At 31.8% G+C, this 26,605-nt stretch overlaps 1 protein-coding gene across 29 annotated transcripts in view; it reads left to right on the top strand.

Annotated features, from left to right (window-relative positions):
- Positions 1-26,605, top strand: part of para (sodium voltage-gated channel paralytic) — a 98,834-nt gene that overhangs the window by 21,229 nt on the left and 51,000 nt on the right. For 21 of the 29 annotated variants that reach the window (XM_076539864.1, XM_076539858.1, XM_076539870.1 and 18 more), the window contains exons 3-7: positions 699-1,245; positions 5,031-5,208; positions 12,847-12,879; positions 22,796-22,951; positions 23,961-24,166. In XM_076539864.1, the coding sequence (XP_076395979.1) occupies positions 5,062-5,208; positions 12,847-12,879; positions 22,796-22,951; positions 23,961-24,166 (542 nt within the window). In that variant the 5' untranslated portion in view covers positions 699-1,245; positions 5,031-5,061. The remainder of the gene's footprint in view (positions 1-698; positions 1,246-5,030; positions 5,209-12,846; positions 12,880-22,795; positions 22,952-23,960; positions 24,167-26,605) is intronic. The other 8 variants (XM_076539866.1, XM_076539865.1, XM_076539861.1 and 5 more) reach the window with 1 other exon arrangement.

Raw genomic sequence — 26,605 nt, 5'->3', positions numbered from 1 at the left:
TATTTTAATCTTCACGTAATCTTACTTTAACCTAATCTACTCTTAACTAAATTCTAACCAAACCTAATTTATCCCTTGCTTAACCTCAACTTCGACCTAATACTAATTCAATTGAATATAGCCTTACAACCCTAACCTAATAGGTTCCCAATTACCCAAATTACCTTAATTTAACTAACAATCTACAAACTTAATGGCTAACTGAACAAATCTAATCTAACCGATAATCCAAACCTATAATTAGCCTATCATCCAAATTTAGTTGTTCCCGTTCAAATTTATTTTAAATTACATAAAGTTCTGAAATTCGAAGCAAATTTTAATAACAACTCAGGTTGGGTTAAGTATCTTAAACAAAAGTAACAGTAAATTCATCCAAACTTAGTTATTCTCGTTCAAATTTATTCTAAATTAAATAAGGTTTTGAAATTTGAAGCAAATTCGAATAACAAATCAGGTTAGGTTAAGTATCTTAAACAGAAGCAAGAGTAAATTCATCCAAACTTAGTTATTCTCGTTCAAATTTATTCTAAATAAAATAAAGTTCTGAAATTTGAAGCAAATTCGAATAACAAAGGCTCGAATAAATCAGGTTAGGCTAAGTATCTCAAACAGAAGTAACAGTAAATTAAAAAAAATGTAGTAACAAAATGAAAGTTTGCATGTATTTAAATGATAATTTTGGCGATGGACGACAGGTCGGACATGAAAAATCTTGGTTCGCGTTGGACGGTCCCCGACATAGCACGCACTGCCGCAGCGCGTTCGTCATTTCTCGTCGCCATTTCGTCGGAACGAGATTCAAATAGCAAAAGCAACAGCCGCAGCAGCAACGGCAGTAACGATAGCAGCAATAGCAACGTTAGCGAGAGAGACGGAAGAAAGAGTATTAGATATAGCGATAGCGGTATCGGTAAGGAAAGTATCGACAGAGGCATTTGCGTCACGGCGATCGACAAGAAGAGGGAAAAGAAGAGCGTCGGTAGATCGGCAGTCGACGTGCTGCACGAAGCGCATTTATCCGTCCGATCGTACGTAACGGCGTCGTCGAATCGCATCGGCGGCACGACGCGTTCCGAATCGACGCCCAGGTACCGGCCCCTAGCCGGCAAATCGCGCGTTCTTCAGCATCGGTCTCGTCCTCGTCAGCCACAGCCGCAGCCACCCCAGCAGCCACTCTATTACACCCCCGCATCGTGGGACACGCGCACATTACACTTCAGGAACTGTTAGCACCGATCAAAAGTAAGTCTATCTACTACCGATCTCAACGAGACGTGTTTAACAAGTTAACCCCTTGCAGTACTTTGACGAGTCAGTCTCGTGACACACTTACGGTTCAAATGTGACTCTTACTTGACTATTAAATACTTTTCAATTTGAAGTTTAAGTACAATTATAACTTGTGTAGTCAAAGACTGCTGAATACAGGATAGTTACAATATTTTAGTTTTCTTGATTGATTTTGATATTATTAATAGTTACTTCTGACTGACGCACCTGACAAATTAATCATACGAGGGGTTAACCTTTTGTTGTACTTTGACGAGTTTCACTTGTGACGCACTCATAGCTCAAATATAACCAATCTTACTCAAATTTTGAATACTTTTCAACTTGAAATTTAGGTCCAACTATAATTTGCATTATCAAAGATCGCTGAATATAAAATATGCGTAACATTGTCATTTTTATTATTTGTTTAAGCATTATTCCTATGAATAGGTATTATACATTATATATCAATTCAACAAATGTCATTTATAATAAGAATTTTATGGAACGGTCATTTGGCCGGTTTGGTTTTAGTGTTAAATGAGCTACCAATTGGTCAGTTGTCATTATTAACTGGAATTCATGGTGGAGAGCTTCTTTCACGCGCCAACTCGTGGGTTGACATCTGTAACTTCATTTACATGCAAGGAATTTATAAAGAAATTTTTACTCATTTGACAGCGGCTCGTAGCTAAAAATGGGGGCTCCAGAAAATTGTTAACTTCTTTAAAATTGTGTAAAAGTAGGCAAACTTTATTCAGAAACTTGATAACATCCTAAAAGAAAATTACTAGTCGGGGGTGCTGCAGTTCCTATACGCCATTGCCTTGCTTTGTGATTTGTCAGGTATGTCAGAACTGACTGACAATATTGAAACAGAGAAAGAATGTTGAAATGTTATGAAAATTTTGTATTGGACTTGGACTTCAAATTGAAGCGTATGAAAAGTTTGAATAAGATTTGTCACTGGTGCAGCATGAGTATGTCATGTGTGGGAGATATTGTAAGGCAAGGGGGTAACACTGTCATGGCGTCCTCATATGACATACTAAATAAATACCTGTGTATCTAATTCGGTAAAATTTGTTGTAAAATTGTTTGTTGCTCTCATATGTCATAACTATAGATTTCTATCTAATATCTTGGAGATATTTTATACAACTAAAAAATTGTAAATTAGGAATTCGGAAACTGAAAAATTTGAAAGTTTCACTATTCTAAAGTTTGCAAACTTGAAAATCTTTTTATCATCTTCTGGGAACTTAAAAACTCGCAAATTTGAAAACTTGTTAATTTAAAAATTGATAATTGTGTAAATCTCTAAGCTACACCCTCTTTCCTGCCACTCTATAATAACGACGAAGTTTATCTTATATACTAGAGACCGTATATCTCCTACAAGATCTTGATTATATCTGCATGTGTGAAGGACTAAATAGCGATACAAGGAGCTAGTACTCTTAACCTACAGTTACAACGAAATTGTTTTCCGATAAATAGATTCGTAATGTTCTCCATGATGTTCGATCAGAGTTCTCCTATAGGTGTTGTATTAACTTGACGGTTGTCTGTTCGATAAATCCCATACATAATTAATACATTTCTATTTCCACTCACGTATGTCACCAGAAACTAGATATTAGATTGGCTATTTATAGAAGCTTTTATTCATTCAGAGCCGACCTTAGGTGCCGTATGAATTAATGAACACTTAAATCGAGACGAAGGCAAATTTTTAAGGTGTTCTGCGAGAAGATATTGTTCGTCGCCATTTTTTTTTTTGTTCAAATAATTTTTTATGCTTCAGATAGAAATTTTTTAAATTCTTGAATAATTTATTAAAAATTTACATTTTCGTAAACCTCAAGTACACCTTTTAATTTAAAATTTAAATTTTTGTTGCAACAATTAAGTTGCTTTATTGAAACAAGGTTGTATGAAACAGCTAATTTATTATTTTGAATTTAATATAAATTTTGAGTTTAACATGAATGTTTGTATAAATGTCATGTATCTGAATAACTTAAATAATTTATATAAAAAAATGTTAAGATGTCTTATGATTTCTCAGCAACACATGCCTATAATAATGGATCAAAATGACCCATTGTTTCATACACGTGCATCAATCTTTTCTTCAACAAAGGTGTTCATCAAATTGAATTACCATTTGAAGGACATATCTGCTTATCTCGTTGCACCAATTCATAAAAAGAAGCTTTGTTCTCTTATTGTCTATAATTTATCAATGGCACAAGGTTCAGTAATTAAGGAATTCATTCGACACTGGTGCATTTCATTTGAATACAATTAAGTTCCCGTTGGATGTTCTCCAAAAAATGTCTCCTAGAGACTGACAAAATCGGAAACAATTAACATTCGCCTCTCTAATTAATGCGATAATCCAGTTTTTTCAAAGTTCATCTTTTTCAACAACTTAAATATTCAGTTTGAAGTTCACGTTTGTAATCGACCTAATTTTCCCGTTCTCAAAAAGTTTACATTCTTAATCGACTCGAATTTCAGTCCGAACTTCACTTTTTCAATCGACCTAATTTCTCTGTTCGAATTTTTAATCGACTCGTTCGAACAAGTTGGACTCAAATTTTCAGTTTGAAAAACAATAACAAGTTCACGGTGTCAAGGTTCTTTATTTGAGGTTAGGGACAGGACAGTTTAATAGAAGTTCTCCCTCAGTTTTCAATGTTTCAAGTGAGCTAACAGGAAATTCTATGGTATCGTAGTATCGTGAAGTTTATCACCCACTGTTATAGGACAGACTCGGTAAAAAGGTTCTCGAAATGTATCGGTCCATTACAGAAATACGTTCAGCCTACAATTTCCTCGGTCCCAAGTGTAACCTCGGTTTCACGGATATCCATTTACTCCAACAAAATGGCCACGTGGATATTTCGGCCATTTTTGTCATCTTTATTCACTTTATACATTGTGTTATTCAATTTTTTTGATGGAGTCACTTTAGAATTTTGTTGACTTTTATTTATTTTTAACGGGGGGTCTCAAATTTATAAATGATTTATTATTGGATATTTTACTATTACTTAATACTTTATTACTGGATGTATTACTTTTGAATTTTTTACATTTTTATTTATTTATGGCAAGGGGTCTCAAATTTTATAAATTACATATTGGATATATTACTCTTATTTATCAGTTTATTATTGGAAATTTTATTTCTAATGTAAACTATTATTATTAAATTAAACTTAGTATTATATTGTTGTTTAATACTTTATTACTGGACATATTATTTATAACTTTATTACTGGACATGTTACTATTATTTAACATTTTATTATTAAACATGTTACTATTATTTAACACTTTACTACTGGACATATTACTAATATTATTAAACAATTAATTGCAGAATTTAGTTTGTAAAATCCATCACAGAATATATAACAAAAATCAAGTAATAATTGTGGGTAAATACTCCTGCTACAAATTTTACAACAAAAGTGTGTATAGTAAATAATAATCTTTATTTGACATGATGTGTATATACGTCATATGCGCAGTTACTTTATTATAAGACATACTGTCCTCAGTTCTTCAATTATTAAGGTTTATCACTTAGTATATCTTTTAATTAACGAATACCATGCTCCACAGTTTGAATTTCGCGGTCGTGCTGCAAGATGGCGACCTAGCCTTAACTATTTCGAATTGAAAGGTCTTAAAATTCGATATATAGCAGAAAATTAATAAAAAATGTTTCGAATGTTTAGGAAGGTGGCTCAGCTGTGTGCAGCTTAGACAATGTCCGAAGATTCTGACTCTGTATCAGAGGAAGAAAGAAGTTTGTTCCGTCCGTTCACGCGGGAGTCCCTGGCAGCGATCGAGGCTCGCATCGCCGAGGAACATGCCAAGCAGAAGGAGCTCGAGAAGAAAAGAGCGGAAGGCGAGGTAGGAACATCATCTAACACATCTTTTCGATTAAAATGCTCAAAATCGATACGAAATCGCTGCTGGTAAATCGATTTGTAATCTTCTCTTTCAGTTTTACGAAATTCTTTAGTTCTTTTCGTTTTATGTCGTTTAATCGATGGGACAATTTCTTCTGCATTTGATAATACATTCTGAGGAGGTTTTGTAGAAGCAGTGTTAGAGTGATTTAGCAGTGTTAGATTGAGTTTTGTACTCGTGGTAGTTAGGTCAGTTAGGTCAGAGGACTATTTTAATTTGTTGTTACACAGAATTAGCAAATTTTAAATCATTCTAAAGTCTCAAATTCTAAGTTACAAAATTCTTAAATCTCAATGTCTAAATTCTAAAATGGCAAAGTTCCAAAATTAAAAAATGTCAAGAACCGCCAAAGTCCCAAAGATTTAAAATAACTCTCAAAACCCAAAAACTCGAAATTTTATAGATTAAATTATCAAATGTGTACAAATGTAAATATCAAATGTAAATGAATATGGCCGTCGATTAAACGTTACACAATTTTTTCAGCATCCACTCAATCTCCCACATAACCAACATGTCCTTTAAACGCGTCTCCACAAGTACGTACAATACCAAGAAAACGCGACCATTGATAGTGTTACACCGATAAAGAAAAAGAAAATCTCGATCAGCCATCGGTATAGATTTTCCCGGTGAAAAAATACGAACCTACGTAAAACGGTCGGTCATTACGCGTTCCTAGTAAGACGAGTTCCAAGAAGACGACTTTATTAACATCGATACCACAGGTTGTTCTACTTTGCAGATCACTATAGCAACACCTCGAACGTACAAGCATCGTTGTTCAGTGCGTTACAAGTTTATTTCACCAATTAATACTTCAGCACCGATTAATGTTTCTCCATAAACGGTATTGTTAATAATAAATATTTCGAATGATAAAATAAAGGATATTTATTATATCCCAACCTCTTCAAGGATACTGAAACATACGAGTATGTTTAATTTTCCTCTTTTAATAATGGCTGTATGTGGATATTGAATTTAACGATGAGCATATATGTGGATATTGAATTTAAGGATCATGTATGTGGATATTGAATTCCATAGTGACCATATATGTGGATGGATAAGTTCATGATGACCACATGTGTGGATTAATTTAACAGAGTGATCATGTATGTGGGACTTAAACTTAACAATAGGAATATATGTGGAAGTTGGATTAAAAAAGTGCTATATGTGAGGTGGTTGAGTTTAATAATTATCATATATGTGGATGTTGAACTTAGCAATGACTATGTATGATGTAGTGAGGTTTTACAATAATCATACATGTAGTTGTTAAATGTAACAATGACTATACATGTGGACATTCAATTCAGCAATCATGATGTATGTTAACGTTAAATACAATGGTGATCATATGTGTGGATGTTAAGTTCAACAATCCTCATATGTGTGGATGTTGTATTCAACAATCACCACATATGTGGATGTCAAGTTCAACAATCTTCATATGTGTGGACGTTATATTCAACAATCACCACATATGTGGATGTCAAGTTCAATAATCCTCATATGTGTGGATGTTGTATTCAACAATCACCACATATGTGAATATTAAGTTCAACAATCCTCATATGTGTGGACGTTATATGCAACAATCACCACGTATGTGTATGTGAAATTTCACAATTCTCATATGTGTGGACGTTATACGCAACAATCACCACATATGTGGATGTGAAATTTCACAATTCTCATATGTGTGAATGTGATATTCAACAGAGACCACATATGTGGTCGTTAAATTTAACAATACCCACATATGTGTACATCAAATTCAACAATGTCCACATATGTGCACATCAAATTCAATAATGACCACATACGTGAATGTTAAATTCAACAATAACTATATATGTCCACCAAATTTAAAACTGTCCATATAGATATCAAATTTACAAACAGCCATACATGTGGAGATTCTTTTTTCTTCCACATTACTTAATACCTTTGCAATTATTATTATTTAATTGCTACTAATTGCAAATAAGCAAAATGTATAATTACATTTGTATTTCTAGTTATAACAAAAGTTGTATCTGAAGAGGTTACAAGTAATCAATTTTTGACACGTTCGTTAGCAAGATTAAAGAGTGAGTAGTCACCGTGTGCCCTTATGTTTGTACACTGTAGATTCACCCCGCGATATTGCGTGAACGGACTTTGGTACTAGTCATTCACGCAATATCGTGATTGGACATTCCTAGTTGGATCATCTACGCTATATCGCGTGAATGGACATTTGGAGATTGGTCCTCCACGCGATGTATGAATCCGTAGGTGGGTCCACGCGATATTGCGTGAGTGGATATTTGCAATTGGATCATTCACGCGATATCGAGTCAAAACGAACGTGTTAAATGTTTAAACTATGGGATAGATTGATCGGTCATAACACTAGAACAACCAGTGTCTTGCTGTTTAAATTGAGAATAAATAAATACATATTTACTGTGATTATAGAAAATTTTTAGAATTCTTCGGTTGTTCCAGTGTTAAATAAACTGTTTACATCACGGTGTTGTCCGTGAAGCTCGATGGACGTTTAATATATTTATCTTTATTTTTTTTTGCGTAGCTGCAGTGCCGTTTTGCGAAATCTGTTTCTACGTCAGGGCCGTATTTACCATAAGGTGTTTTAGGCGCAACTCCCTCTAGTAGTAATAAATACTGTATTCATTTTTAAATATTAAATTCATGACACTAAAATTAGAAACTGTTGAAAAATATGTCTTAGACACAGATTTGTTTAAAATTTATTCTGAATAAAAACATCAAGACAACTACTTTTGCCTACACACAAAAAATTGTACAATACAAAAAGAAAAATTTGTAAATAATGGATTAAAATCTACTTTTTAAAATATTTTTTAATAAAACAGTTTCAAAAATATTTTTGACTATGTTTGCATAATTAGTTTGTCAGTAATGGATATAAATTCATGAACAACTTGCAATAAGATGAAAAAAATAGCATCTTGCTATAATTTATTAAATGGAACATAACAGATTACTTACTTATAATTTACTAAAATACTGTACATATATATTGAATTTGGTATATAAAATACATGTATCCATTGAAACCAAATCTAGAAAAAAAACTTTTATTTACTAATTTTCCTTAAGTTTGAATTTATTTTCACATTTTTTTAAAATTATTTAATTATATAAATTAATGATATTTCACATTTATCAAATTGAAAATTATTACAGAAATAACAGATTATATTTTCATAACCTTAAAAATACGTATGCACTGAAAAGAAAATGACGTTGAGTCCCCAAAATGGCGGTCGCGCCTAAGGCACCGTAAGTCACAAATGCGGCCCTGTACTTCATGTTCACAGCCCATACATACTATATATAATTATATACGTGAAGCTGCGGTGTTCTTTTACCTTATCCTCTTGTAAACAACCGATTGTCGCTACCAGTCGCGTTGATTGTTTTGCTTGATTTACTGCTGAACGTAGTGAAAATACATATGCCTACCCTATCGACGACTTTTGTCTACATCTATCTCTATATATATATACTGTTTCTCTGTCTTTCTTTATATATATATACAACACGACTGTCGTCGAGTAATGTATTGTTTCTGTGTTACCAAAGATATGTTCGCGTACGAGCTCGATGTCTGCAGTGTCACTATCTGTGCCTGTTTCTATACGTACATTACATAAAATATCACTGTGTCGTTGTTCTCTCTCTCCCTTTTGTACTCTTTGCTGTATTGTCGACTTCCCTATGTAGTTACCTAAGTATAGTTAGTTGTTATATACGTATAATATACATACCTGTAGAATTATACAATGTTATTTCGGTGTTTTAGATTTAGTATATTTGTGAATATTTATGAAATAATCATTAAATCGTGTTTATGTAAGATTATGTAAGATTGTCAGTTATATTGTATTAGGTACATTCGTGAAATGATTAAGTAGTTTTACTATTTAGTAGTTGACTTTTGAATAAATTGTGCAGTTACGCTATGTGGTGTTTCTTTATGTGGTTGAGATACCCTTCACATTCTGGATGTTACCCTTATTGTTAGTTATATTAGGGTACTGTTTTGAGGGATTTAGAAATAAAAATTTTCAAATTTCTGGTTTTATGATTTTTTAATTCTATGACTTTTTGATTTTCTAATTTTCTAATTTTCTAATCTTCTAATTTCATAATTCCCTAATTTCTAAATTTTCTAACTTCTCAATTTCTCAATTTCTCAATTTCTCAATTTCTCAATTTCTCAATTTCTCAATTTCTCAATTTCTCAATTTCTCAATTTCTCAATTTCCCAATTTCCCAATTTCCCATTTTCCTAATTTTTCAAATTTCCAAATTTCCAATTTCCCAATTCCCCAATTTCACAATTTCCCATTTTCCTAATTTTTAATTACTCAATTTCTCAATTTCCCAATTTCCCAATTTCCCAATTTCCCAATTTCCCAATTTCCCAATTTCCCAATTTCCCAATTTCCCAATTTCCCAATTTCCCAAATTCCTAAATTCCCAATTTCCCAATTAATCAATTTCCTATTTTCCTAATTTTCCAATTTCCCTAATTCCCAAATTCCCAAATTCCCAAATTCCCAAATTTCCAAATTCACAATTACCCAATTTCTCAATTTCCTAATTTCCTAATTTCCCAAATTCCCAAATTCCCAAATTCCCAAATTTCCAAATTCTCAATTACCCAATTTCTCAATTTCCTAATTTCCCAATTTCCCAATTTTCTCATTTTCCAATTTTCAACTTCCCAATTTCGCAATTTTCTAAACTTTTCATTTTCCAACTTTCCAGTTTTCCAACTTTCAGAACACATTATGTTTATAATTTTTTAAATTTCTGGTGCCAAAATATCAACTTTACTCTGCATAACAAGTTTTCCATTTCAAATTAAAATTTATATTGTCATAATTTATATTCCAAATACTATGTATCACGTGTATAACAGATACTATATAATTTTTATTATACCTGCTGTATAATTTATATCATACATTATAGTATTTAGTTTGTAATTACAAATAATTTCAAATAATTACAATTAATTGCAAATAATTAAAAATAACTTCAAATAATTGAAACTATATTATTAATAATTAGAAATCATTATAAATAATTATAAATTATTGAAAAAAATTATAAATAATTACAAATGAATATAAATTACACCATGCTACGAAGTAAGTGCTATAACCATCGCTGAGAGTCCGAAATCCTCTAAATGGCCATATAGCGAGACTGCACTCTAGTATCACCAAAATAATCATAAATTTTGCAATATTTTAATGTGACGAATTCACAGGAAACTTAGCATATATCGGTCATTTGATACGATTCAACTCAACACAGTTCACGTTCTACGTACGAATGTTGCACGTACGTACGTGCGTGGTATTTCATATTCGAGACCTACTTACGATTCGATTTTCGATATTAATTAATCCCTTTTCATCGACTCTTCAATACAGCCTGGCAGAGTAAGACTAAAGAGGGAAAGAGAGAGTCGAGATGGTATCAATCGGTACGCTTCAATATCTATCGTATCCTCCTTTTCTCCTAGCTTGCCTGATCCTAGCGATCCTTTCGCTTTTGAACATCATCCGTATCGTACATAACCAGATGTATTAACGTGTATATTACATATATAGTTAGAACGTACCTATATATATATATATATATGACAACAAAATATGTATGTATCTGTTTCGTGTTTCCCAATCCCTTATCGTTAGATTTCTATCTTTTCTTATCATTCTGTCACCATAGCTTTCTTTAATTACATTGTCCTGTTTCCTGTCACGTTATGTGTGTTAGTGCAGGCGTGGGCAAGTAGTTATAGTCGTTTTGTGAAGTTTTAGAATCCAAGCTTCAAATTTTTATATTTATTAATTCGATATTTAAATTTCGTTTCATTAATGCGAAATGTTTGAAATTTTGTATTATCTGATTTGAAACATTTGGAATTTTTTATTATCTGATTGAGAGTATTAGAAATTTTGTGTTATCTACTTGGAAGTATTCGAAATTCATATTATCAAATTTATAATATTATCAAATTTGCAAATTAGTAAATTACTAAATTTCTTGGTTCTTACATTTTGAAATTATTAAATAATTAAATTTTTTGATTCTAGATTTTCAAATTACTAAATTTGTAAGTAACAAATTCGTAAAAACCTCAATTTTGTAAATCATACTCAAATTTCCATATTTATGAATTTGTAAATTGCATATTGTGAAATTACGAGATTTTCAAATTTTCACGTTTTGAGTTTTCAAATTTTTAAGAAACTAAATTTGATAAGTTTTCCAAATTCCAAATTGACAAATTGTCAACTTGTCAACTTGTCAACTTTTCAAATTGCCAACTTGTTGAATTGTCGAATTGTCGAATTGTCGAATTGTCGAATTGTCGAATTGTCGAATTGTAAAATTGTAAAATTGTCAAATTGTCAAATTGTCAAGTTGTCAAATTGTCAAGTTGTCAAATTGTCAAGTTGTCAAATTGTCAAGTTGTCAAATTGTCAAGTTGTCAAATTGTCAAGTTGTCAAATTGTCAAGTTGTCAAATTGTCAAGTTGTCAAATTGTCAAGTTGTCAAATTGTCAAGTTGTCAAACTGTCAAATTATCAAATTACTGAATTGTCAAATTGTCAAATTGTCAAATTGTCAAACTGTCAAGTTGTCAAATTGTCAAACTGTCAAGTTGTCAAATTGTCAAATTGTCAAACTGTCAAGTTGTCAAGTTGTCAAGTTGTCAAGTTGTCTAGTTGTCAAATTGTCAAATTGTCAAATTGTCAAACCTTCAAATGATCAAATTAGTAAATTACCAAATTACTAAATTGTCAACTTACTAAATTATTAAATTAATAAATTACTGAATTATCAAATTGCCAAAATTCTAAATTTTCAAACTCGCAAAATTAAATTTCTGATACCAAAATTGAGTCCTCAAAAATTCTAAGCTTCCAAACTCTTAAATTCATATTTTGGCAATTTTCCAAATATACATTTCACATGTCAATTTTCAAATTCTCATATAGACAGTTTTTCAAATTTCCAAATTCCGAAATAAGCAAATCCAAATTTTGAAACTTTCAAATTTCCAAAAGCTTGAACTTACAAATTCTTAAAAAATCCAAATATTTGCAATTTGAAATCTTCAAATTTTTAAAAATATTCTTTCCAAATTTGCAAAACTATATTTTCACAAAATTGAAAATTCTCATCTTTTCAAAATTGAAAATTCTCTTCCCAAGATCAAAAAATCTTATTTCTCCAGAATTTAAAACTATTTTTTCAACATTGAATATTCTTACCCTTCCAAAATAAAAAATCTACAACCAAATTTCCGCCAAAAGAAAATATCTAAAAAAATTGCTCAAATTCCAAAAATCTACAAAATTTCTACTCACGAGAGATTACTCTTCTCCCTAGTTAATATAATGCCCACGCCTGTACTTCTTGTCTCACGTATCGGATCAATCAATGAATACCACCCTGTACTCTATGTTTTTCTCTGTGTGTAACGACTGTTTCTCCGTTTCTCCAATTTCAGGGAGGTTTTGGACGGAAGAAAAAGAAAAAAGAAGTAAGACGTTACGTCACGCTAAGTAATAAACCACACACTCTCTCTCTATCATCCAACTTTCTACCTTTACCATAATATTGTATATCTAACGCCTACATATGCAATATATTATACATAAATAATAGAATGTACATACACGTGTTTCACGTACACGCTCTTGTACTCACGTGACAGCATCACACATGATTTTCCATTTGCATCCGGTCGATCAGTGACACACTTCGGACACTTGTCGTTCACTGCCCGATTATGTGCAATGTTCACACACACACACACACACACATGTACACACACACACACACACATATGCAATGACACTTAGTTTTGTACTACCACGGTGTACATCGATTCACGTCGTTCATTGTGTCAGTATCACGATCAGATATTAATTACGAGTATAAAGAGGATAGTGGCTCATTGTGGTCAGACACTTTGCTATGGTGCTCTGTTGTTCTTGCTTCTTACTCCGTTCTTCCGGTATTGGGACGCCATTTTCTATTGAAACGCGTGTACAGGCTTTTGTCACACGGTATTGTCACACTTTCGAGGTTTTTATTGTCTCGTGTGCATTGACGTAACTTGGGGCTTTGGGTTAGCTTTGATTGGCTCAGAAGATTTGACACTTTTTTGATTGAGGTATTTTTGGTAAGGTTTTAGGTTCACGTTAATAAATTTAACGTTTTTTTAGGTAGAAGTTTGTTATTGATTTTTAGGGTGCTGAATTTTTATGTTACTGTGTTTGTAGAGGTTTAATTTGCATATTGTCGATTTTTAGATTTATGAATTTTGAGGTTATCAAATTTTTGTTTAGTTACGGTTTTATAGTTATAATTGATTTGTAGTTTTAATATAGGTATTTTTATATTTTTTTTTATTTGGAAATTTGTAAATTACCAAAGTACCACATTGCAAAAAATTACTAAATTAATAAGTTATCAAATTATCAAAGGAACTAAATTAACAAATTATGGAATCACCAAATTATCAAATTACTAAATTGTTATATTACCAAAGTCAAATTATCAAATTTCCAAATTACTAAATTGGCAAATTGTCATATTGCAAAACTGACAAAACATCAAATTATCAACATTTCCAATTATCAATTACCAATTACCAATTACCGATTACCAATTACCAATTACCAAAATTATCAAAATTATCATTATTATCAAAATTATCAAAATTACCAAAATTACCAAAATTACCAAAATTATCAAAATTCCAAAAATTATCAAAATTATCAAAATTCCAAAAATAACAAAAATTACAAAAATTGTGAAAATTACTAAAATTACAAAAATGACTAGAATTATCAAAATTGTTAGAATTACCAAATTTACTAGAATTACTAAATTGCTAGAATTACCGAAACTACTAGAATTACAAAAATTGCTAGAATTACTAAAATTGCTAGAATTACTAAAATTACTAGAATTACCAAAATTACTAGAATTCCTAAAATTACCAAAATTACTAAAATTCCCAAAATTATCAAAATTAATAGAATTAACAAAATTACAATAACTGTAAAAATTACCAAAATTACTAAAGTAGTTCTACATTATGAAATATCCAAGCTATCTTTACATTTCCAAACACAAAAATTAAAAAGTCAAAGATTAAAAAATTCAATCATTCTTGAATTTAAAAGTTTCAATTTTCACACAGTCCATCAAGTACCCAAAAAATCAAACCAACAAATAAAAACCTATATCGACAATCATTTGTTGCGTTTCTGTACACGTGAACTATTACTGTATTAATACTAAATTCCTTAGATCGATCGAAACTTCCATCGACGATACATCGTGGTCATACATGATTTTCTAACACACATATGCCTACATACACATAAACTACACTAAAATACACTAGATCAGACACGTGCTTATAGTGTTCTGCTCTTATACGTACACGCTGTTTTATTTTCACGAAAACAAAATATAAAATAAAAATGCAGCAAGCAATCCTGCCTGTGCTTTGTTTTACATTCTTATCGGTTAACGATCATTTAAATACACGTGTACGTACTTTTGTCTAAACGCGTGAGGTAAATATCGATAACAGCGATGATTTTGCAGCTAATCACTTATTAGATGAGATTGAATCTTTGAATTTTATCAGAGAAAGTTCAAACGATTCTTTCGCATCTGTTCAGAGGCACGATAATGTATATACACGCATTCAAAATGGCTTTTGCTCAACAAAATGACGCATATTTATTGCACGGTGCGTTGAAGAGACAAGTTGGAGCTTTTTATGGTGTGTTGTTGTGAATGGGTTAACGTTATTTTAGTTTTGTGGGGAATGCTTGGATTAATTTTAAGATTTGGGGTCTTCTAGGGATTTATTCAAGTTTACCAGGTCTTTAAGCCGTGGGAAATTGAAATTTCCAAATTCCTCAAATTGGCAGATTTCCAGATCTTCAAATTCCCAAAGTTTTCAAGTTTTGAAGTTCTTAAATTTTTCAATTACTGAATTTCCCTAATTTTCAAATCCTAATTACAGAATTTACTCAATTTTCAGTTCTCAAATTTTTTAATTTCTCAAAATCATAAATTTTCAAATTCTCACATTCTCAATCTGTTCAATATTTTAAACTTCTAAATTCCTTTTCCCCTAGTTTCAAATTTTTCAATTTCTTTGAGGTCCAAAGTTCTCATATCTCTAGATTTTCAAATCCCTTAAATTCTCAAATTTTCAAATCCTTAAATTACCAAATTCCTAAATTTCACAGATTCTGCATTTTTCGAATCATTTTGGACTGTCCATATTGAAGTAATTCTTAAATTACCAAATTTCTAAATTCACCAGATCCTGCAGTTTCCAAGTTCCCAAATTTTCAAATTCTCAAATTTTCCAAGTTCTTCATTTTTCAACTCACATTTTTGAATTTCTAAATTCTCCATTTTCTAAATTTTCGTATCCTTCAAACTCGTAAAATTTGTTTAATTCTTGAAATTCGTAAAATTCGTAAAATTCGTCAAATTTGTTAAAATCAAATTCTTAAGTTTTAAAATCCCCAATGTCCAAAAACTTCTGCAGCTCCCAAATCGTCAAATCCCAAATTCCCAAGTCTTAAAACGAGTGCTAAAAAAATGAACAAACAAATGAACATTAACGCCACTTAAACCCTCCGCCATAAATGAAATTTTCATTGCCGGTCAGTGACGACCCCGACGGTATTCAACGTGTTAAAATAATAAGTCGTCATTAAGAAGAGATAAATGAAAGACCAGGAAAGAAATTCGCGTTCGAGGGTAAACAACAGAAATATAATTGCGAGAAGAATAAAACCGCAGGTCCAACTTGTTTCTTCTCAAGCACCGTATGTCTCATTTAGAGCTCGCAGTCGCCTGAAAATGCTTCTATAGATCGTATGCTGTATCCGCAACGCTTGCAGCAGAGATTCTTTGTACATATATTTTCTTCTTCTTTTTTTTTTAAATATATATTCATTAAATCGCGGCGCCTCGATAGCATTAGCGTGCAAGCTATGCGAATCGCACATGATCGCAATGGCGTACTCTCTTGGGATCGTATTGATTTTAGCTCTACAAAACTCTCGAACGATACAATATTCTCTCATCGAATGCGTATCGATTCGTGTGAAATTTCATCCGCGTTCGAATAGAATTCCACTTACGAACAATTAGAATATTTTGTGGTAAGTCTAGATGCGAAAATTATTCTCAAAAGACTATTCTTTGGATGAGAATAATTCTAGGGAAATGAAATATTTGGGAATTTTTCGGAGGACATTTGTGTGCAAAATTTTTATTTTCTAGATTAAGATTGATTTTAATTTAATAATTAAATAAATAATTAATAATGTTGGGAATTGAATTAGCTTAAATTAGTATAAACGTTTAAATTTAATTGGTATAAATGTTTAATTAAATTTATTAAGTAAATGTTTGGTTAAATTGGATTAGAGCGAATGTTTAATTGTATTCAATTAAAGTACGTGTTTAATTTGGTCGAATTAAAATAAATGCTTAATAGTGTTTAATTAAATTGAATAAAAAGAAATGTTTTGTTAAGCTGAGTAAAAATAAATGTTTAATTATGTTCAATTGAAATATATGTTTAAATTACTATTGTATATTAAATAGTGATAGATACATTTAATTTTAATTTACGAAAATTATTATTTGTTAGACTTTTTAAAGTTTAGATTAAAATTTGCAATACTTCACGAATGATTTATTACTATTTAAATTATACAATTACACATTATTCAAATATTTTAGTACAGTTTTATACATTTTTTATTCCAACTAAAATCTTTATCAAGCAATCCAATTCCGCCATTTTTAACGTTTTGCTTCAAATTGAATGTTTCATGTTTATTTAATATTTCCTATTCTATTTTAAAACAATAACTATGTAATTATTATCGACATCTGATTATTTAAATACCTCAAATTTTGTGAGTAAAATAAAAATAAAATTTTGTGTAATAAAAATTTTGCGCACATTGAGGTTATGTTCGTAACTAAGTACTTTCAATTCATCATTTCCTCAAAAGAGATACATGTTCACGAAAGAAAGACACTGGGGATAAATAATGAAGGAAGTTTATTTAAAATCGTTTGCATGTACACATTTGTTTAACCGAAGCAACGTAAGAAGAGAAACTAGGATCGATGAGGAACGTGTCTTGCTGCACCGTGTCTTGTTCTGCTCTGGCCGTGAAGTTCAGCCTGAATATTCATCGGCAACTATTTTTCTCGCTTGTATAAATTAGATTTAAGTAGATCGTCACGTATGTAATGAGACTAGTATAGTCCTTTATTAGGAGTAGGAAGGTTCGTGTATGTGCATCTAGATTTCAGAGGGCAGCCTTATCTTTTAGATCCTTAAGATGCTTATAGATACACCTCGTGACAATTGTTTGACCTCATCTAGCTGTGTCTTGAAAAAATTTTCCTTTTTTCAGGAGAATGTTTTGTATTTCACGATAACTATGAGTGAATGATCTCAAAATAATAGATATATGCTTATATAAATTGTAAGGTAGTAATTCAAGGTTTACAATAATAATTAATAATATATTTCTACAATCTCAATATATATTCAATTCTTACAACAATGATAAACATTCAATTCTTGAAATTGTAATAAATATTCACTATTTATAATCATAATAAATATACAATTTTTGCAATAAAAATAAATGTTCAATGTTTACAATGATAATAAATATTCAATTCTTATAATAAAAATGAATATACAATTCTCGTAATGGTAATAAATATTCAATTTTGACAATTATAATAAACATTCAATTATTAAAATTGTAAAAAATATTCACTATCTATAAACATAATAAATATACAATTTTTACAATGAAAATAAATGTTCAATTTTTGCAATGATAATAAATATTCAATTATTAAAATTATAATAAATATTCAGAACTTATAAGCATAATAAATATACAATTTTTATAATCAAAATAAGTGTTCAATTTTTACAATGATAATAAATAACGTTAAAAGTGCAATAGTTCATTAAAGTTTTTATTAAACTTATAATTATTTATAATATATTTCGTACAGTATATAACCCTTGATTTACAGAATTGATTTGAAGTTTATATTTGAACGGAAACTTTTTCAACCGGCAATATAAGGGCCTGCTTTACTACGACACAGCCAAGAACCTATTCTGATCGAAATCACGAAAGTTACAACGTAATATCACATTTTTAAGGCTGTAACAATTTACAAAGAGGGATAATACACTTTTATAACAATTTATATTTAAGAAAATTGCTATTGTTTCTTTGAAGCTGGATCGAATCGGGTCTTTCCTTAAGAACCGTTCTTTAAAAACTTTAATTTTCCCAACTTCTATGAAAGTTAAATGAGTCCAGTTGGAATTTTATTAAATTAACTCGGTTGAACACTTCAGAAAACCGATACCTTAAAATTAATAAATCGAGGTCAAATAGCTATTACAGACTCGAAACTTTTCAATTTATGTGAGAAATGTAGAAATATCGTGGTTGCTAATAACCTAACCTATAAGGTTCGTACGATCTTAAAAATTAAAATTGAGATTAAAGAACTTAGAATTAAACAAAATCAAAATTAAACAACTTATAATAAAACAAAATTAAAATTAAATAAACTTACGACAAAACAAAATTAAAATTAAACAACTTACACTAAAGCAAAATTAAAATTATGTAAGATTAAAATAAAACAACTGAAAATTGAATAAAAAGGAAATTAACCAACTTACAATTAAACAATATAAAAATAAAATAATTGAAAATTGAACAAAATTAAAATTAACCGACTTAAAATTGAACATAATTAAAATTTGTCAATTTAAAACTAAACAAAGTTAGAATTAAACAATTTAAAATTGAACAAGTTTAGAATTGAACAAATTTAAAATTGAACAAGTTTAGAATTGAACAAATTTAAAATTAAACAAAATCAACTTGAAACAATTAAAAATTGAACAAAATTAAAATTGACCAATTTAAAACTAAACAAAGTTTCAATTAAACAACTTAAAAATGAACAAGCTGAAAATTGAGCAAATTTAAAATTAAACAAAACAACTAGAAATTGAACAAAACTAAAATTAACCAACTTAAAATTGAACAAAATTAAAATTGACCCATTCTAAACTAAACAAAGTTTAAATTAAACAAGTTAAAATTGAGCCAACTCAGAAGTCAATAAAATCAAAATTAAACCAAATCAACTCGAAACAACTAGAAATTGAACAAAACAAAAATTAAGTATAAGGATTTTAATGACACTCCTACACGAGGTGAAACAACTGTCTCCACCTAGTGATAGAACAATAAAAAGCAGCTTCGAATGAACCTAAACAATTTTTCGAACGTTGTCACGATTAATCGTTGTAAACGTATCGAGTCCTCCCAAAAAATCGATCAAGATGGTCGCGTTAAAAATGGTTCCGCGGGACACGATTCATCGAAACACTTGTACATTTCGTGTCTAGTTACAAGACTTACAAAACTTTGTTATTTTGTAAATAACAAAGAACAGTTATCACGATTCTCATATCGTTCCATTTTTATTGCGGTGTCGCGTAACATCGGTCACTTAACAAGATCGTAAGAGCAGGTGGGCATATCTCGAATTTTCGTAATAAACGTTCGACAGAAAATTCGTTGCGAGGAAGCGGAAACGAGCGGATCACGTGGACCTTAGCCAGGTTCGTATGTTCACGACCCGCTTTTAGCACCAATTTCGTACTGTACACACGTATATATGTATATGTACATAGAGCCTTCTATATGACTAGTCGCCATAGCTGCTTTTCAGACTAGACGCGGAATAGATGTTCCCGATGCTTCCAAAGTAGGAGAGGAAAAAAAAGAGAGAGTCAAATGTGGGGCAACATCGTACTATCGGTAAAGTACACGTACGAGCAAAGCGACAGAGTTGCCATCCTCGTAATAATATTCTGCTCTTTAACGTAACATTGGATTCCGGGCATTTTGCAATTTTATTACGAGCACATTTTAACGGATATTACAATTTCTGCGCGATTGACGCGGTGTCTGCAGTGATTACTGGTGACCGACATTTTAAATTACTGAAAGGGTCGAGAGAATTGGGTATGTAGGGATAATTGGGGATGTGGGGATGTAGGGATATAGGGATGTGGGGATGCGGGTATACGTATGGAGATATGTGAGGATGTAGGGATATGGGGATATGGGGATATGGGGATATGGGGGTATGGGGATGTGGAGATATGGTGATATGGGGATGTGGGGATATGGTGATATGGGGATATAGGGATATAGGGATGTGGGGATGTGGGTATACGTATGGAGATATGTGAGGATGTAGGGATATGGGGATATGGGGATGTGGAGATATGGTGATATGGGGATGTGGGGATATGGTGATATGGGGATATGGGGATATGGGGATATGGGGATATGGGAATATGGGAATATGTGAATATGTGATTTTGGGAATTTGGGAATTTGGGAATTTGGGAATTTGAGAATTTGAGAATTTGGGAATTTGGGAAGTTGGGTATATGGGGATATGGGAATATGGAAATTTGGGAACGTGGGAATTGGGGAATGTGAGAAATTGGGAATATAGCAATTCGGGAACATGGGAGTTGGGGAATAGGGAAATTTGGGAACGTGGGAATTGGGGAATGTTGGAATTGGAGAACGTGAGAAATTGGAAATGTAGCAATTTGGAACAGTGGAGTTGGGGAATATGGAAATTTGGGAACGTGGGAATTGGGGAATGTGAGGAATTGGAAATATAGCGATTTGGGAACATGGGAATTGGGGAATGTGGGAATTGGGGAATGTGGGAATTGGGGAATGTCGGAATTGGAGAATGTGAGAAATTGGGAATATAGCAATTCGGGAACATGGGAGTTGGGGAATAGGGAAATTTGGGAATGTGGGAATTGGGGAATGTGAGAAATTGGAAATATAGCAATTCGGGAATGTGAGATTTGTGGAATATGGAAATTTGGGAAAATGGGAATATTGGAATGTGGGAGTATGAGAATGTGGGAATTTCGGAATTTGGGAATTTGGGAATTTGGGAATTTGGGAATATGTGAATATGGGGATATAACTCAACAAATTGAATGTCACATGTCACCAATAATCAACACTTCAAATTGTAATATTTAAAAAAGACTAAAAAGTGAACATTAACCTTGATATCACAAACAAATGTTACTGTTAAAGTTGATTACGATGGTGATGACCAAGTCAGAGCACGGGAATGAAACAGGAATGAAATATACGGTCCAGAAGAGAAAATGGTGCCTGCCTTGAAGCTCGGGACGTTGTTTTGCGATGCACAAATACGCCAGTGAAACGATACGAACGCATAGAGCTGATCTAGAAGCGGGTTATGAATAAACGGTGCACACATAGCAGACAGAATACAAATGAATATTTCCAAGTCGTTCAAACGTACACGCGACCTCTTTATAATGTACCAGGGTCGTTCTAACTAAACGGATGGACGGCCATGATTCAAAATGCATCTAAATAACAAATACTGTCGTTTCGGATACATTTACGTATAACTACTTAATGATTATTTTGATGTTCTTCATTGTGGCAGTGGCAGGTTTTTTTAGATGGTGATATCTTTAATTGAAGGTTAATTTAATAAAGGTTGTTGTGAAATTTTTGCAAGTTTATGTCTAATAAGATTTATTTACTAATTTTGTGCGGAATCAAGTTTTTGGTCGAAAGTGAATTACTAAATTGCTGAATTGTAAAATTGTAAAATTGTAAAATTGTAAAATTGCCAAATTGTAAAATTGTAAAATTGTCAAATTGTCAAATTGTAAAATTGTAAAATTGTAAATTTGCCAAATTGTCAAATTGTCAAATTGTCGAACTCCCATTGCACAGTTTAAAAACTAGACGACCTAAAAAACAAATAAAAATTTTTAAATAATAATTACCAAACTTGTTCATTCAATTGTTAAATTTGTGTCACTTCAAAATACAACAAAAACAATAATGAATCAAAGACAAATAATTACCATAAAAAATGTAGTAAAACTAAGTAAGTTTATGATCATCAGAAGACATAAACAAACAACCAATTGCTCGATAAATTATATTAAAATGGCCGTCCCTTTGCTTATAATTTCCTTCTAATTTCTGCATTTCGAGTGCAATTCAGAGTATTTTCAAAAATAGAATATTTTGGAAATATTTATTTCATCAACTTCACTCGATAAATCTTCTTTCTTTTTTTTTGACGAGGAGATGCGCGAGCGACGATATAGTTGCGTACTACCTGTACATAATATTCTAGCACGTGTATACGATAACGATGACTTGATGCAACGTTCTAAGAGTCGTTTAAAATGATAGTCGAAGAGGATTACTAAAAAGGTTCTCCGTTCACAGGTTCGGTATGACGACGAGGACGAGGACGAGGGTCCTCAGCCGGATCCGATGCTCGAGCAAGGAGCACCGATCCCGGTCCGACTGCACAACGAATTTCCACCCGAGTTGGCCTCCACACCTCTCGAGGATATCGATAGCTTCTATCATAACCAAAGGGTATCGATTATTTTCCTTTTTTGACAACACGGATCTCAACAAGTTCGCACGTACTTTACTAGGTTCACTAAAAGCGAGGTTGAGATGATTAAGGAGGCATGTATAGGGTGGCCCACTTCTTTACTGATAAAATTTATCAAAATATTCTTCTAATATCATTATAGTTTCATCTTGAACTGGAAGTTCATCTTTGTCAGATGTAGTAAGTGTAGATGTAGGTATATGTACAGGGTGTTTCATATTTTACAACCAAACTTTATCAGAATGTTCTAATATCATTACAGTTTCATCTTGAACTGGAAGTTCATCTTTGTCAGGTGTAACAAATGTAGATGTAGGTATATGTACAGGGTGTTTCATATTTTACAACCAAACTTTATCAGAATGTTCTTTTAATATCATTACAGTTTCATCTTGAACTGGAAGTTCATCTTTGTCAGATGTAGCAAGTGTAGATGTAGATATATGTACAGGGTGTTCCACATTTTACAACCAAACTTTACACAAATATTCTTCTAATATTATTAGAGTGCAATCTTGAACTGGTAGTCAATCTTTATCAGATGTAACAGATGTAGGTATATGTACAGGGTGTTCCACATTCACAACCAAACTTTATCAAAATGTTCTTCTAATATCATTACAGTTTAATCTTGAACTGGAAGTTCATCTTTGTCAGGTGTAACAAATGTAGATGTATGTATATGTACAGGGTGTTTCACATTTAGATTACCAACTGTTGGAGTTTAAGATCACATAGGAACTTGAAGAAATTTTGTAAAAATGAAAAAGTATAGTTTCTAAATTTCGAACTGCCTCCTTAAACATCAAGAAAGTCTCCGATATCACGTGATCGGTCATCGCCCGCGTGGACATCTATCGATGACCACCTACGCAACAGAACGTTCATTAATACATCGGTTCTAAATAACTGATGGCAAATACTGAAATATACACGTTACACATTTTACAATGATATAAATAAAATGATTGTTTATTTTTTATTAAGACCTTCGTCGTCATCAGCAAGGGAAAGGACATATTCAGGTTCTCAGCGACAGATGCGATGTGGATCCTCGACCCGTTCAACCCAATACGACGCGTGGCCATTTACATATTGGTTCACCCACTGTTCTCCCTCTTCATTATCAGTACAATATTGGTTAACTGCGTTCTCATGATCATGCCCACTACGCCCGTCATCGAGTCTACGGAGTGAGTATCGTTCGTTTTTCCCGCGAAAGAAAAATCAAAAATACTATGATTTGTCTATGATTTTCTAATATCTATCTTCTCTGGTTTCTCTTGGTTTATGTTTCTATTTAACTGTGTAATACGAGCAACGTACGAATATCTATTTTAACAGATTTATCATTATGGCTATTTTTATATATAATACATGAATAAGCAGATTCTATGAAAAGAAATAAGTTGAAAATGTGGAATGACATTTTTTCATATGTGGCTCCGTTTTTGAGAAATTTGAGTTTAAACTGTACTTACGGCCATTTTGATGATGTGTAAACAAAATGGCGCGCGTGATAGTGCTACAAAATGGCGTCTGTAGCGTTACAGCAAGATGGCGCTGATACACTAACGTAGATTAACTTTGATAGAAATTTTATCAGTATTCTTAAAACAATGTGGTTGATTGTTTATAAAAATAGCAAGGAATTATTGGATTTGAAGTATTAAATACTATTTTATAGTGAATTCTAGTCAATAAGTTATATTATTAAATATTAATTTTGACAATTAATGATTCAATATTTGAAATGATTTTCACAAAAACAGTTTTATACAAAAGAATTTTAATTCTGTATTTATAAATAATAGATTTGATATTCGTGCAGTGCTCAAGATTATATAAAAATAAAGATCTTCGATTTTCTATGGATTTTGAATGGATGGAAGCGAATCAGTGAAAAAGTATATGAACAGGTGTTTGGTACCATGATCAAACGATTCTAATTATGTGTTTATACTTCGCGACGAGTTGAAAGAAGAAAAAGTATAGAAGTCGTGTCAATTTTTAAATGGCGCAATTAAAATGTCCAGGGATTATCTACTTTTCTACGAAATTAATTATTCACTTTTTTTTTAATTTTTTCAATTATATATTTTACGCTTGCTCTGCAGTGACTGTGAAAAAAACGTAGATTAGCGTGTTTATGAGCCTAAGCTGGAGATGAGTTAGCGGACGTACTTATGCGAAAGTACTGGATATACCATAGGAATTTCCTAATTTTTTCATTTTTAGATATACAAGTTTCAAATTTTTAGATATTCAAGTTCGCAAGTTCTACAAATTCTCAAATCTCCAGATTGTAAACTTCCTAGATTTCCAAATCATCAAATTCTTAAATCCCCAAATTTTAAAATCTCTAGATTCCCACAAGACCATATTCTAAAATCCCTAGGTTCCCAAAAGTCCAAATTTTAAAATCCCCAAATTCTAAAATTCCCAAAAATTCAAATCCCCAAATTCTGAAGTCCCCAAATTCTCAAATCCCCAAATTCTAAAATCCCAAATTCTCAAATCCCCAAATTCTAAAATTCCCAAAATTTCAAATCCCTAAACTCTGTAGACCCCAAATTCTAAAATCCCCAAATTCTAAAATTCCCAAAATTTCAAATCCCTAAACTCTGTAGACCCCAAATTCTAAAATCCCCAAATTCTAAAATTCCCAAAATTTCAAATTCCTAAACTCTGTAGACCCCAAATTCTAAAATCCCCAAATTCTAAAATCCCCAAAATTTCAAATCCCTAAATTCTAAAATCCCCAAATTCTCAAATTCCCAAATTCTCAAATCCCTAAATTCTAAAACCCCCAAATTTTCAAATCCCCAAACCTCTCTCTATATTGCCATTTTCCCTACAAAAATGTAACACCCATATACAGTGTATCCAGTGTACTTACACTTCAACATGCTCTCCAATCTTGCAATTAAAAATAGAACCATCGAAAGCTTACGGCAAATACACGTTGTTAACTATAGATATTTCAAGCAATGTTCTACGTGTTATAGCTCTAATATACATATATGAGTAGAGACTGTGATAAATTGTATACCGTTGGTAAGTTTTGTCCTAGTCTCTCTAGAGGTAGCGTAGACGTGAACAATCTGTGCGAATAATATACAGGAGTCTCGCTATATGGCCCTGTACATAATACCAAACCAAAAACCGGTAAAAACATAAAAATGATATCCTTCCCAAAGTCTTTGATTTCAAGCTGTATAAAATTCTGTTATGTCATTCTGTCAATGGCCATATAGCGAGACTCTGCGTATATAATATAAAACCACCGTGTAGAAAGATATCGTTTTTCGTGTTAAACATCTGTTATATGTACATGTGTACAGGGAAGTTGTTCCCTGATCGAACAAACACATTGTTCGCTCGGGTCGTACTCGATATAGCTAACTGTGGTCTATGGTGATCTGCGATCAATTAGACACTGATAACGATCCGACATTATCGCCTAGCTTTACACAAGCGACACTACTCACTGTCGATTGTTTCGTGAGCTTTTATAGAAGAATTTAACGTGAGAAATCACGTGCTATCACGAATGGCTATATATTTTTATAATTTGGCACTTTATGAACGTCATGTGAAACCGAGTGACGTCATATTATTGCCTTAAGTTT

The sequence above is a fragment of the Megachile rotundata genome, chromosome 14 (genome assembly GCF_050947335.1).
Source record: "Megachile rotundata isolate GNS110a chromosome 14, iyMegRotu1, whole genome shotgun sequence".
Lineage (NCBI taxonomy): Eukaryota > Metazoa > Arthropoda > Insecta > Hymenoptera > Megachilidae > Megachile > Megachile rotundata.
Note: the sequence above shows the minus strand (reverse complement) of the source record. Positions and strands in the feature narration are given on the sequence as shown.